Source organism: Dromiciops gliroides, chromosome 3, assembly GCF_019393635.1.
Source record: "Dromiciops gliroides isolate mDroGli1 chromosome 3, mDroGli1.pri, whole genome shotgun sequence".
Classification (NCBI taxonomy): Eukaryota; Metazoa; Chordata; class Mammalia; order Microbiotheria; family Microbiotheriidae; genus Dromiciops; species Dromiciops gliroides.
The window spans coordinates 410,241,386-410,255,229 of record NC_057863.1 but is presented as its reverse complement, the minus strand read 5'-3'; the positions used below and the strand labels follow the sequence as shown (position 1 = coordinate 410,255,229).

Sequence of the window (13,844 nt, the reverse complement as noted above, 5' to 3'; positions counted from 1 at the left end):
AACAAAAAAAAATCAGAAAATCATTTCCTTGATGTTGGCTTTAACATAGAAAGATAGTTCTTCAGCTGTTCTGTATGTCAGTTTGGAGGCACACTACTGTTGAATTCACTTTGTCACAGTTTTAAAAGCAAGATGGTAATAATTGAATCATCTAAGAAGGCCTAGCAGGTTACTGTGGCATCATGTTAGCCGGTTTCCTTGATAACAAGGGTCTAGACCCAACAATACCAAACCAAAGCTGAGAACACAGAAACATTCATCTTTTCTCAGCAGGGTTTGAATTATTTAAGCATCTGGTGGGTAAATACCTTTAGCCAAGGTAAATGTTGTAGAAAACAGTAGGTCAGCCTGTCATAACTTGGTTTAAGACCAATAGCATTAAAGGGGATTACAGTGGGATTTCATAGCCTTTTTCTTAGGAGAAGCTGTGTAGGACAATGGAACAAGGGCAGATGCCTCAGACAGAAGAGACAGGTTTGAATCTTGCCTCTGATACTATTTCTTTGTAAACCTGGGCTAATCACTAAACCTCTCAGAGCCTCAGTTTCCTTACTTGGAAAATGTGGATAATAAAATCTGCAATGCCTATTTCTTTGGAAAGCTATGGTCATTGATAAGATTTTAGGATATGAGACGGTGAATGGTAAGGGACCATAGAGCCAAATCAAGCCCATGAGCATTTAATAAGCACTTACTAGATGCTAGGCACTGTGCTAAGTACTGAAGCCATCTTAGTTTACCCTTTTACTTTACTGATGAGGAAACTGAGGGATGTTGAGGATTATATTTTACAATGTATGTGAAGCATTTCACTAACTTTACAATGTAATATAAACATCAGCTATTATCATGAGGTAATAGCCGATTACATAGCTGAGAGATATATGGCTGGAAGGGAACTTAGAGACAATTGAGTTCACCTCCTGAGGCCATGGAGGCCCAGAGTAAGAGGTGAGTTTGTCAGGATGGTTCAGATAGCAAATGTCCAAGGCAGGATTTGACCCAGATTTGAGGAAAACCTAGGAACTAAGGAAAACTCCAAGTCTAGTGCCTTCTCTATCTTTCAACATTGCCTACTATTATTATTATGAGTAATAATAACAATAAGAAGTGATTAATATAGAACATGTAGCATCGTATAATAATAATAGCTACTATTTATATAGTACTTTAAGATTTGCATTGCACCTTTTAAATATTTACTTATTTTGCTTTCACAACAACCCTGGGGGGGGTAGTACTATTATTATCACCATTTTAAAGATGAGGAAACTGAGGCAGACAGAAGTTAAATGACTTGCCCAGCAGGGTCATACAGTTCATAAATGCCTGAGATTAGATTCAAGTCCAGGTCTTCCTGACTCTCAGATTGGAGCTCCGACTACAGTGCTTTGCTGTAGATGACTGTCATCAACCTTTATGAATCTCAGCTTTTTCATCTTTAAAGTAGGGCCAGTAACATTTAACACTGGCATTTCTCAGGCTTGTTCTGAGGATAGTACTTTTTAAACTGTCCGGCGCCATATACACGTGAGCTATTAGTATCAATAAAAACTAGAAATACTGACTCAGGATTGCTAGAGGCAGTCTGGGCTCAACATGAAGGATTATATTTCATTTCGTAAATGCTAGAAAGAAGTTCCAGTTTCCCTTCCTTTTTAGATGTGCCCTTTGACCCATCTTGTGGGGAGCAGTACAGAATGAAATGTGGCCTGGACTCCACTGCTCTGAAACCCCCAAACTCAAATTGTTTGCACACATCCTGTCCCTGTTCAAAACAGGGCTTTGCAAGCTGACTGCCTGACATCATGAGATTACACATGAGTAATAATGAACTCATTCTTCATCTTAAAGAAAGGCACCTTTTACATGGTTGGCCATAATAGGGAAAAGGGGGAGGTGAAAAGAGCTGCTCCTTTGCTGGACTATGACACCTTTCTTGCTTCGGGGTTCTCAGAAGGTAAGGGCTCATCTAGGGTGTAGCAGAAGCCCACAAGCTACCTTCTCTGCCTTTCCGTACAAACACGTGCTTGACTCTCTAGGGCATGATATGTGACCTTTAGTTCCAAAGAAAATAACAAACTGGAAGAACATGTGGCACTTCACCGTTTGTGAGCACAAAGCAATCACTGCTACACTTGTGGGAGCCTGAGAGAAGGCAAGCATAATGCACATTTTCCCACCATGTTCTGTCAGGTTGACTTAGTTATGGGCCACTGCATAATTCCAGTTCCCCTTTGCTCCCTGGCAAAGACGGCCAACCTGTGAAGTTGAATGGCAATTGTAGCAGCATGAACAAAACTCCCAACTATGACCAATTCACATCATTACTTTTCCTTTTGTAAGAAATCAGGCAACAGGGTTATGTGTTATAGAATTGCAAAATGGCCTTAGAGATCATCCAATCCCACTCCCTTGTTTTACAGAAGAGGAAACAGAGAGTTAGAGAGGTCAGGTAGCTTGCCCAGGACCACACAGCTAGAGTCTGAAGTAGGATTCGAATTCAGATCTTACTGACTCCAAGTTTAAGCTTCAAGATCACTCTAGAGTTAAGCAGAAGATGCAAATCTAGTGCCCCTCACCACTAAAGAACATATTCATCCATATCAGTGGAGGCAGAGTGGTAGTATGGACAACTGAAAAATTCTTGCTGGTTCTGGAAGCATTTTTATGATTTCTTTTTAACATAGGCATCCGTGATACTCTGGGAATTCATATTGTCTCAACTAAAATACATCCTGGAGCTATACTGCAAAGGATAGATTGTATATTTTCCAATCATTTATCTTGCCTCAATCCTCCTTTGATTCTTTATCATGAGAATTAACTAAAGTATCCCTTATACTGATGCCAAAGATCAACTTTAAGGAGAGCTCACTCTCTTTTGGCTAACTTTCTGATTCATACCCAAGCTAACTAAAAAATATTTTTAAAAATCTTTTCTTTCTATATTTGCTGGCCTAGCAGAAATTCAGATCCTATAGATTCAGAGGAACATAGCTTTAGAACTGGGACAAGATAGGGATATATAAGCACCTACCTTCCACGGTTATTTTGCGATTATAATATTTGAAAAGCACTTTGCAAACTTTAAAATGCAATGTGGGTACTATTACTTGTCATTGTAGTCGTACTCATAGTTATAGTTATAGGTCATCAGATTCATATCCTTATTTTACAAATGAAGAAACTGAGGCACAGTGAGGTTAAGTGATTTTCCCACAGTGACACAGCCAGTGTCTAAGGTAGGATTTGAACTCCGGTCTTCCTGACTACACATTCAGCCCTTTATCTTCACTATTGGTGATATCAGTAAAAATCTAGTTTTCAACAATCTGTTTCCAACAGATAATTAAGTTCAGTTCTAATTTTATCTAAGGGGCAGCTAAATGGTACAGTGGGTAGAGCTCCAAGCCTGGACTCAGGAAGACCTGAGTTTAAATCTGGACTCAGATACTCACTAGCTATGTGGCCCTGGGCAAGTCACTTAACTGTTTGCCTCAGTTTCCTCATCTGTAAAATGAGCTGGAGAAGGAAATGGCAAACCACTCCAGTATCCTTGCCAAGAAAACCCCAAATGGGGTCACACTGAATTGTACACAACTGAAACAACTGAACCATAACAACAACAACAAAATTTTAACAACATTAACATGAATCTTGGTGGGGATGGGGAGATACATAAAGGCAAGGGAAAAAATAAGAGAAAATGTAACAGTCTTGTAGATCAATGAGCCTATAATTCTGGGGCTTCTATGAAGTGAGGTCTGCATTAAATTTATTTGCATGTCCTTTTTAACATTCCAGAGCCACCATTCTATGCAAAGAAGTGGCAAAAGAAAGGTAGAATTGGGAAAAACACCTGAACGTAGCCAAATGCATATAGAAGAAATATGTCCAGGAGGTGATAATTTAAAGGCACATAGGAATGATTTTCAAAATACTTAAAGAGGGGAAGATTCCAAAAGAATGAGAACAATCACAAGTGGTTCTTACACTTAAGGGAGGAAAAGGTAACCGAGAAGACATTAGCAATCACCAACCATCATAAACTCCTAAGATTATGGATCCAGAACCAGGAAGGATCCTGGAAGTCATCTTCTCCAACCCCCTCATTTTACATATGAGGAAAACGAGTCACAAAGATGTCCAGTGACTTGACCAAGGTCACACAATAAGCACAAATGCTGAGATTTGAACTCTCGTCCTAGGACTCTAATCCAATGCTCTCTATGTTTTCATCTCTAAAGATTCATTATGGGAATTATTTATTCATGAATGTCATGTATTTTTTTAAATAAAACCTTGAGGAGGTAACAGGCAGACTTTTACAAAAGGGCACATCTTCACAGTCATTCAGTTGATCAAGAGGTTCAAAGAATATAAAGCTTAAAATGTTTTTCTCAAACAAGGTGTTTCCTACACATATGTAAAAATGTCTTATGGCAGATGCAACCATAGAGAAGGCACTTAATAATTGCTTGTGGATTGATTGTTACTAACATTGAGTGAGGCACAAAACAAATATATACACTTACCTCACATAGCAACGGCCTTCAAAACTTCTCAACTAGACATTGCAACAGCCTCTTAATAGGCCTTCCTTAATTTAGCTTCTCCTCTTTCTAATCAATCCTTCCCACAATGGCCAAAGTGATATTCTCCAAGAATAGATCTGACCATGTCATGCCCCACTACTCTAGAAGCTTGCAAGAAAAACTACTCTGTTCACCATTTAAACCCTTCATGATCTGATTTGGCTTTAGCCTATCACCATCTGAAAGGCCCAGACAAACCAACCTTCTTATATTATTGTTCCCTATGGATTATACTCCATCTCCCACTTCCATGCCTTGGCAAACACTGTGACTTCCACACCCAAGATGCTCTTTCTCTTTGCCTTTGGGTTTTCCAACTCAGCTTCCTTCAAGGCTCAGCTAAAGTGCCACCTTTAGGAGGTCATATTTCATTGCTCTAGTTTTAGTGCCCCTTCCTCAATAACTTTGTATTTAATTTGTATATATCCTGAATTTCCTTATCTTATCTAAAGTTACTTATTGAAGTTATTGAATTTACTTCTCTGACTATACTGTATTTTCCCTGAAGAATCTTCAAATTCTTTAAACTGTTTTAAAGCAAGTCACTGTCTGCTATTATAGTTCTACCCTGTCCCTACCTCCTTAGTCAGGAGCAGCAAGGTCTTTAATAAATGTTTGTTAATTGCCTGATTGTCCTAAGGTGTTCACCAAGCAATGGCAAATATCTTGTACAAAGCCCAGACAGAGGAATAACTTGCTCTCCAAATGCTCCATTCATACGGGTCAAGTAACACTCCAGACATGCCTCAGTGACATGATTAGTCCTTTCAAGGCTAACGTTAAGCTGTCCATCTTTTCTTTTTTTTTGGGGGGGGGCAGGACAATAAGGGTTAAGTGACTTGCTCAGGGTCTCACAGCTAGTAAGTGTCAAGTGTTTGAGTCCGGATTTGAACTCAGGTCCTCCTGAATCCAGGACCGGTGCTTTATCCACTGCACCACCTAGCTGCCCCCTAGCTGTCCATCTTTATTTGAAAAATCAAGTCAAACCAAAGTGCATGAAAAATGTATATTGTCTAGATCAATGGTGTCCATCTCAAATAGAAATGGCTGCCAAATTGACTTTGAAAACCACAAGTTAACATTATCTATGTTGTACTTTTATTTTTTTTGTCAAACATTTCTCAATTATGTTTTAATTTGGTTTGGGCTGCATTGGTGGGTTTTGTCACTTACTGTTGGACTCCTCTGACCTAGATTGTACCAAGCACCTGGACTGACACTCTACTGAGCTTGCCATCAGAAAATTCATATGCTGTGCATGTACATACATATTTACACATACATATAGCATGGATCTGGACACTGCAGATAGACAAAGTACTGACCTCAGAGCAAAATGATTAGGATGATAAGATTAGGTAGTAATGTGCATTTGAGAAAATTCATACTATTTTTAAGAATTGATTCCAGGCAGCTTGCTGCCACAAAAGCCCTTTATATTTTCTTGGTGATGCTATATGGTATGAGATATCACAAGTGTCAGAAGAATCAGTCTCCCTAGTACATTGATGCCCCTCCGACAGAAAGAAAATTTAGAGTCTTTTATGAGAATCACGGAGGATGAAAAGGTATAGACGAGTCTTTCTTATTCTGTGCCAATGGGAGGGAGTAGCAAAGAGCAACCATTGGGTTGAGGGATTGAATCTTAGTTTTAAGCTTAAAACTGCACCTTGTTTAAAAAACTGGATGTAGAAGACTTTTCCTGATTCTTTTATAAAATTCTATCACATTTTATCATAAACTGGATCTGCCAGCATTTCAAGCCTTTCATCATTATAGTTACATATGGAAATGGAACAAAATGATGCACATATTTAAAGGTTTCAAAGCATTAAAAGGAAACATTTCTAAAGGACAACAGTACAGCTAAAGATAGAAAGTGGTAAATATTTCAGATTTGCTTTCCTTACTTCAGTAAAAATATTTCAATCAACTTGGATTCCCAGTGTGAACCAGAGTGAAAGACTGATGATCTTTTATTAATTATTTAATGTGTTTGGGGAAGTAGAAATAAATGCTTAATTCTAAGTTATTCCTCTCTTCCCTCCCAGGAATAGCAGCCTGTTGCATTTTCAAAATGTATTTGTTCCTCAATTCTACTTCTCTTTAAGACCAAGATTAAGTATGTATCCAAGAAAGAGACTCCAGCATAATACTAGAGTGATGTCAACAGGATCTCCTTCCACTTGCAGCTGCTTAGGGGTGAGGTCATGAAATCAGCTGGTCTTGTTCATATAAGTTTGTACTGCTAAGGGATAGGCCAAAGTAGGCCCTGGGAACAGCCCATCATGGCTGGGATAGTCAGCCTCTACAAACTCTCCTGCTTCCTCTGTTCCCTGTTGGTCAACTGTAGTTGTATTCCTAGAAAAAGAGAGGCACTAGGAAATGGGAGATGAGAGATTATCTGTGTTTATCAAAGAAGAAGGTGCCAAACCCATTCACTCTGGCATTGCTGGTAGAGCTGGAGGCTACATGTTCAGTTTATAGGAAAGCTGGTTTAGGAGATTTGAGCATTACAATAATCTGTTTTCTTCAAGGCTGGGGCATAAGATCTTAGATTTAGAGTTGGAAGCGACCATAGAGGTTGTCACATCTGCTACCCACATTTTACAGAAAAGGAAACCGAGGCCAACAGGAGTGAAGTGTTTTGTCCATGGTCACAAGTAAGTAAAGTGTCCGGGGCAGGATTTAAACCCAGGATCTTTGACTTCAAATCCAATTCTCCTTTCTGCTGTTCCATGCGATCTCTCACTTAAGGCTTACTAAGACTCTCAAGCCATAACTTCATTCTTAAATCTCATTATAGCACAATAATACCCCATGGTAGATGAAGCTGTATAGAAAGGAAACTGGGGTGTCAGGGGAGGGAATTCATTCTCCTCTCACTGGTTGGGGCAGAGCATATTTCACATCCTATGCATAGCTATGTTAAAGCCAAGTATATTTCTTCATTTTTCATTGGCACACCTGCATCTCCCAGGCACCTTAATGAATACTAGACAAAGCTTTGGGAGTTCTAGTCATTAAAGCTATTATGAGACTCAAACCATTTAGCTTCCGTGTTTATATTTTCACATTTCTACATTGTTGGCTGTCTTGTAGAAGACACATTCAGTCCAAATGCAGAAGGGAGAGCCTACAATGGTAGAGTGTGAAAAAAACAGCAAGAATTAGTCATTAACTGAAATGATAAAGGAGATCTAAGGGTAAAAAAAATAGACATGAGACATTGCCCTACAATAAAAGGTGAGGAAGCTTTATCTTACAGGGACCCGAGGAGCAAAGCAGGCAGACATCCCTAAACTTGGTTGACTGAGAGGCCTGCAAAAGCATGCAAAGGAACCCAGGCTGACAGAAGATGCTGAGATTTTTCAGCATGCCTCCAATCCAAGGCTCACATAGTGGGTGGCCTGGGATCTCTAAGCTCACCCTCGTCCCTGAAAAGTCAAATGCAGGAATGGGACTGAAGAGGCTGGGCAAGAACAGCAATGGTAAGTGACACCCTCCAAGATTAGAACTTCACAATTGTTTTGTCTGCTTTGCTGCAAGAGTCTTCAACTGTGTGGGAGTCTAGGACACCTCTATTGCCCAATCCTTATCTGTAGGTGCTTACTCACTAAAGAGTCATAAAGGTTTGATACATTTGTTTATGTCAGGTGGGTATTTCCTTTCCCAAGGAACAGAGAAACTGGGGGTGGAGCTAATTAGGGAGAGGGCTCAAGAGACCTGGCTAACAAGGTTCTCTTAGTAGGATTAATATAATTTCAACCAGTAAAGGCAAAATTGGCTTTGCCTAGATGGTGTAATGCTTTTTACCTAACACACCGCTGCACATAATTAAAGAGTATGGACAATCAAATATAAACCTTTCCCTCCCTCAAGCCCCACCTTGCCCTCAAAAAATAAAAAAAAGGAAAGGGGAGCCAAAAATCCCTCAGAAATTATCTTCAGCTGAACATTCAGAATCATTTTAATGTCAGATAATTTTTAAATACTTGAGGAAGGAGAGAAAAAAGAGAAAGGGAGAGAGAAATCAAAAGGGAAAGAAATAGGGGAAAGAGGAAGAGAAAAAGAGAAACAGAGAAAGAAAGGGGAAAAAGGATGGAAGGAAGAAAAAGAGAAAGAAAAAATAGGAAAAAAAAGAAAAATGAAAGAAGGAAGAGAAAAGAAGAAAGAAAAAGAAAGAAAGGAATTAGGTTTAAAGGTTTAAGCTTACACGAATGGTATTTCCTGCCAGAATGCTTTCCTGTTTCAGGCAACCACAACATGGTGGTGAAACATCCGGGCACAGCTGCAAAACAGGCAGCTTGTATTCTTAAGGCTACTTCTGAGTTCTACTTACCCTTCTTCTCCAACAAAGGTGACATAGAGCTTATTCCTCTGCAAGTCTTTTCTGGAGTAGCCCATAATCTGATTAAAAGCATCTTCCAACAAATGGTCTCTTCTGATGATTAACCTGTATGTAATTATTTTAAAAATATAAATGGTTTCCATTACTTATCCTAGAGGGAGACAAGCAAGCACATATAATATATATTTACATATGTATGTAAAATATAGACACATATGCCATCCCTATATATTATGTCTCACTCCATAAAACTACATTCTCTTTTTTTTAGTGCAACTTGATAATTAAAAGCACCACTCAGTTCACTTAAAAAAAAAAAACAACAACCACACACACAAGCCATCTCTAACAAGACTGTTCTGTAATTTTTTTAAAGTCCATCTGAGAACACAAGCTGCTAGGCAGAGCAGCCTGCCTATGACCTGGAATAATAACCCCAGAGAGTCCATTGTGCCCAGTGAAATGATTATTTTTCCCCAAGAATGAAATGCTTACCAAAAAAAGCATACAAAACTTTTGTTTAATAAAGGAATTACAAACCCATTAGGTAATGTTGTAGGTCTCACTGTACTTAGGCAAGGGATCTAGTTACTAAGTGCCTGAGGACATAACGTAGACAACAAGGAGAGAAGATATCCTTCCAAAGGAGGTTTACAATGATTCTTAATTTCTATTTTAAATTCAAACATCCATACCCAGGCAAAAGGCACAGCTGGGTTATATTTGTCTTGAATTAAGAGTCCAATAATAATAATATCTAATATTTATAAGATATCTACTATATGCCAGGCACTGTGCTAAGTGCTTTACAAATCTTATCTCATTTGATCTTCCAACCACCCTGGGATTTAGGTGTTATTATTCCCATTTTACAACTGAGGAAATTAAGGTAGACAGAGGTTAAGTGATCTGCTGCTGGAGACACGATCAAAGTTTTTGCTAAAGAAGCTTCAGGTTGCTCTTAAAGCATATGACAACACTTGGAAGACTATAAAGATGACAAAAGGGAAATAATAGTGTAGTGTATTAGAGAGAATGCTGGGCCCGGAGACAGGAATGCCACATCTTGCTCTTACTAGCTGGGAAAGTCACAACCTGAATTTGTGTTTCCTCAATGCTAACCAGAAATGACAGTACCTATACAGCACCTACCTCACATGGTTGCAGTGAAGCTCAAAGGAAATAAGATATGTAAAAATATTCTGAAAAGTTTAAAGTCCTATACAAATATCAATTCTGGTCATGTTGATGATGTTAAAAGAACACTGACTCTGGAGTCAGAGAACTACATAGGGTTCAAATCCTGCCTCATATATTTACTTCTTGTGTGACCTTGCACAAGACTTTCCTGAACCTCAGTTTCTTCATCCGTAAAATGAGGCGATTGGATTGGATAGCTTTCAAGGTCTCTTCCAGCTCTAGGGCTGTGATCCTGTAAACCTCAAACCCTGAAGCACAGGGTGGGCGAAGATGGTATTCGTTCTTCATTTTTCCTACTGATGCAATGCTGAGCCTCTTTGCATTGACTCTCTTCAATTACATTCAATCCAGTAATGTGTTATGTGCATGGAAGCAGCTTTGCTAGACATTCTTGCTGAAAGAGCCCTCATGAGTGGCCCTAGTAGTGGCCTCTGTCACAGCCAATGATTGCCAAGGTCAGTATTGTTGCTTGAAGTAATTCTCCCTTTCCTTTCCTTTGGAGAGGTCCCCAACAGGTATCACAGAGAGGCCACTTAGAGACATGTAAGGATGGGAGCTCCCCCAGCACCTGAAGTGTCTGTACATATTAACAATAGAGTTGTCTGTAGGGATTGTGTACCAACATGCTCCCAGAATGAATTTGGGACACATGAAAACTAGGGCTTTTTGAGTCATCAATCAATGTAAAGTTAGATAATGATGAAATGATTATAGACTGAACTAGAACAGATTTTGAAGTCATCTAATCTAACTCTCTCTTTTCACAGAGGAGGAAAAAGGTCCAAAGAAGTACTATGCTTTCTCAAGTTCACACAAGTAGATAGTGGCAGAATCATGATTTGAATCCAGGTCCTCTGACTACAATTTCAGTCTTTTCCATTGTATCAGGATTCTTCTCATGTGCATGATAGATGGTAAGATTTGCTTTTGTTTTGATAAATGCCCAAATAATGGTCCTTAACCCCATACCCACCACCTTCCTGCTCTCTGCCTACCACCAGCAATCACCTCTGATTTTCCCAGGTAAACAATGGCATTTTTACTTGACTGCTGGATGAGTGATGGACACTGGGGGCACCCCCCAAAGCTTTTCTTCTCTCCTTCCCTCACCAACCCCAAGTAACTAAGAGGCAGCTTCAGTTAGGTGCATTTTGGGGTCTTTATGTCCTTGGTTTCAATTGGGTGTAACAGTGTCTTGGGCTGCCTGATACTAATAACTTGGTCATCTGGTAATAGGAGAAATAAGAAAGATGTTTCTAGCTTTCCTCTTGTCGAAGAATTCAACGCAAAAGAAAGTCCATGGCAGCAGTCAAAGAATGAGAAGTAGCTACTGCTGCTTTGTAAAATTCCTAAGGCAGCATGAGTATACCAGAGAATTTTGAATTGGGAGCACTTGGCCCCGAGTCCTGGTTCTGCCACTTACTAAGATATGTTACCCTGGGAAAATTAGCTCTCTGAGCCTCGTCTATAAAATAGGAATAATAATATATACCCTCCTTATCTTTACAGGCTTTTGGCAAGGATCAAACAAGATTATATATGTGAAAATGCTTTATATATAAATGTGAGAATTATGAATTATATACAAATTATCACATGTCTCTTGCTACCTTGTAAGCAGCTGGGAAAAAGTTTGGGATTGGGGAGAAATAGGACTTCTCTCTGAGGCCAAGAGGTCTTCAAATGGGGCTGTGGTCCAGAAATATGACCTTGAACACTAACCAGAAGCTACTTCCTATATCATTGATTTATTTGGATGGCTGAAAGTGATCAAGAGCAGTAAAATTCCCTTCTTTTGACAGTCTCAAATGATGTAATCATAATTTCCCCCCTACCTATACTCTCAAAATAGAGAGGGAAAACTTATTCTTGGCATAACCATATGGCTGTGCTAGTAGGCCCAAATATGAAGAAAGCTGAATAAGGAAAGGGAATAATAACATTCCTCAATCACTTAGGATATTTTAAAATTTCTTTGTAAATTGTAAGGTTCTTTATTAACGTGAGCTATTATTATTTTTTATTGTGTAACAAGAACTGAAGATGAAAGCTATTAATGCTTATGGATGAACTTGGGTGATAGTAAAATTTAATTCATGACATGTTGAAAAGCATCTGGAGCATACATTGTATGAGTGTTTGAGAAAAGATGTAATTTTAAGAAGAGAAAAAATACAGTTCTCTCTCCAGCTGTAATTTTTTTCTAGCAACACAGTGAGGGGTTGTATTTTAAAGCAATAAAAAAGCTTAAGATTTAATGGCACTTATTCTCAGAATTCAGGTGTATGAATAATGCTCCCATTCAAATATTCCAGGACACCAATGGGAGACTAAGGCAAAGCCTGGTCATAGTCATTCAGTCTCGATTTAGTGATTTCCCAAACACAGGTAATTCTTTGATCATCTACGAATCTGGTTCCACATTCACTGTTACTTACTTTAACTTCCCTGGTCCTTGTCCATACCCTTTAGTTTCCAACTTCCTGTAGAAGTTCCTTAGTTTGGCTTCAAAATCTCGTTTGTAAGGGGCGGGCGCTCGAGCATTGGCACGCTGCGTACCTGTAGCAAATGACATAAAGAGGATGAACCAGAATTGCACAGCCTTAGGTAACCAGCACAGTGAAAACTCTTCCCAGAAGTCATCATTTTAAAAAGGACTGCTACCGTTTCAAGAACAAAATTATAAAGTAAAGCTGATCACATATTTAACATGTCCTTTTAATCTCTTTTAAAGTTGAAGGCATAATTAAAGTTAACAGAGCTCTCAAGTGATGCTTTCTTTGCAAGATATGTCATTATATCAATGTTAGTCAATAATTATAAACTCTGCATTTTAATAGACAAAACAGTAAGAATGTGTTAATGAAATATGTTCTTTTCTTTAGCCCAAACCAACATGAGTCAGACAAGTAACTCAGCTCCAATGGGCCACTGTTCAGTGTGTGGAATCTCTCAGCTTGATGCTGGGATGATATAATGGTAACTTGACAGGGAGTTACAGTATGAAAGAATGTGGGACAACAGGCCAAGAATAATGGATTTTCTTTTCATAATTCTCCCTGAACTCCCCCATAAAATCAACTTCTGTCAGACATGCCCCATTGCTAAAAGTGAATTCAGACACATAATTATATAAGAAAAAGCAAAACATTTTATAGGGTAAAACTTAATCCTGACATAAAACCAGGAACTGACATTACTGCCAAGGACACTACTTCTGGGTGGGAAACAGCACAGGGGTGTTAAATGTCATTCAACAGTAAGTAATCATTGCTAATGAACAGTATAAGGGGCCCTACCTACTTCCTTTTCATGAGAAGCTCATTTAGTGTCATAAGGATGACTGACAAGCTGGGGCACAAAACTGAGATGGAATGTGGATGTCAGAAAACAAAATCTCCCACAAAATGAATAAAACAAAAAAAGATACATACTTTTTAATTAGACAATAGGAAGGAAGGAAACATATTTACTAAGCACCGACTCTGTGCCAAGCACTGTGCTAAGCACTCTACAAATAGGATCTCATTTGATACTCACCACAACTCTGGGTGGTATTTCCATTTTACCACAAAGGAAACTGAGGCAGTAAAAAGCTAAGGACATATTTGAATTCAGGTTTTCTTGACTTCAGGTCCAGATCTCTATATACTTTGCCACCTAGCTGCCTCTACTGATCATTCAATAACAAATAT

General features: G+C 38.8%; 1 protein-coding gene across 4 annotated transcripts in view; it reads right to left on the bottom strand.

Moving 5' to 3' along the window:
- HECW2 (HECT, C2 and WW domain containing E3 ubiquitin protein ligase 2) overlaps positions 1–13,844 on the bottom strand; it is a 449,127-nt gene that overhangs the window by 28,184 nt on the left and 407,099 nt on the right. For all 4 annotated transcript variants that reach the window (XM_043994321.1, XM_043994323.1, XM_043994320.1 and 1 more), the window contains 2 exons: positions 12,588–12,708; positions 8,941–9,054 (listed from right to left, as the gene is read on the bottom strand). In XM_043994321.1, coding sequence (XP_043850256.1) covers positions 8,941–9,054; positions 12,588–12,708 — 235 coding nt within the window. The remainder of the gene's footprint in view (positions 1–8,940; positions 9,055–12,587; positions 12,709–13,844) is intronic.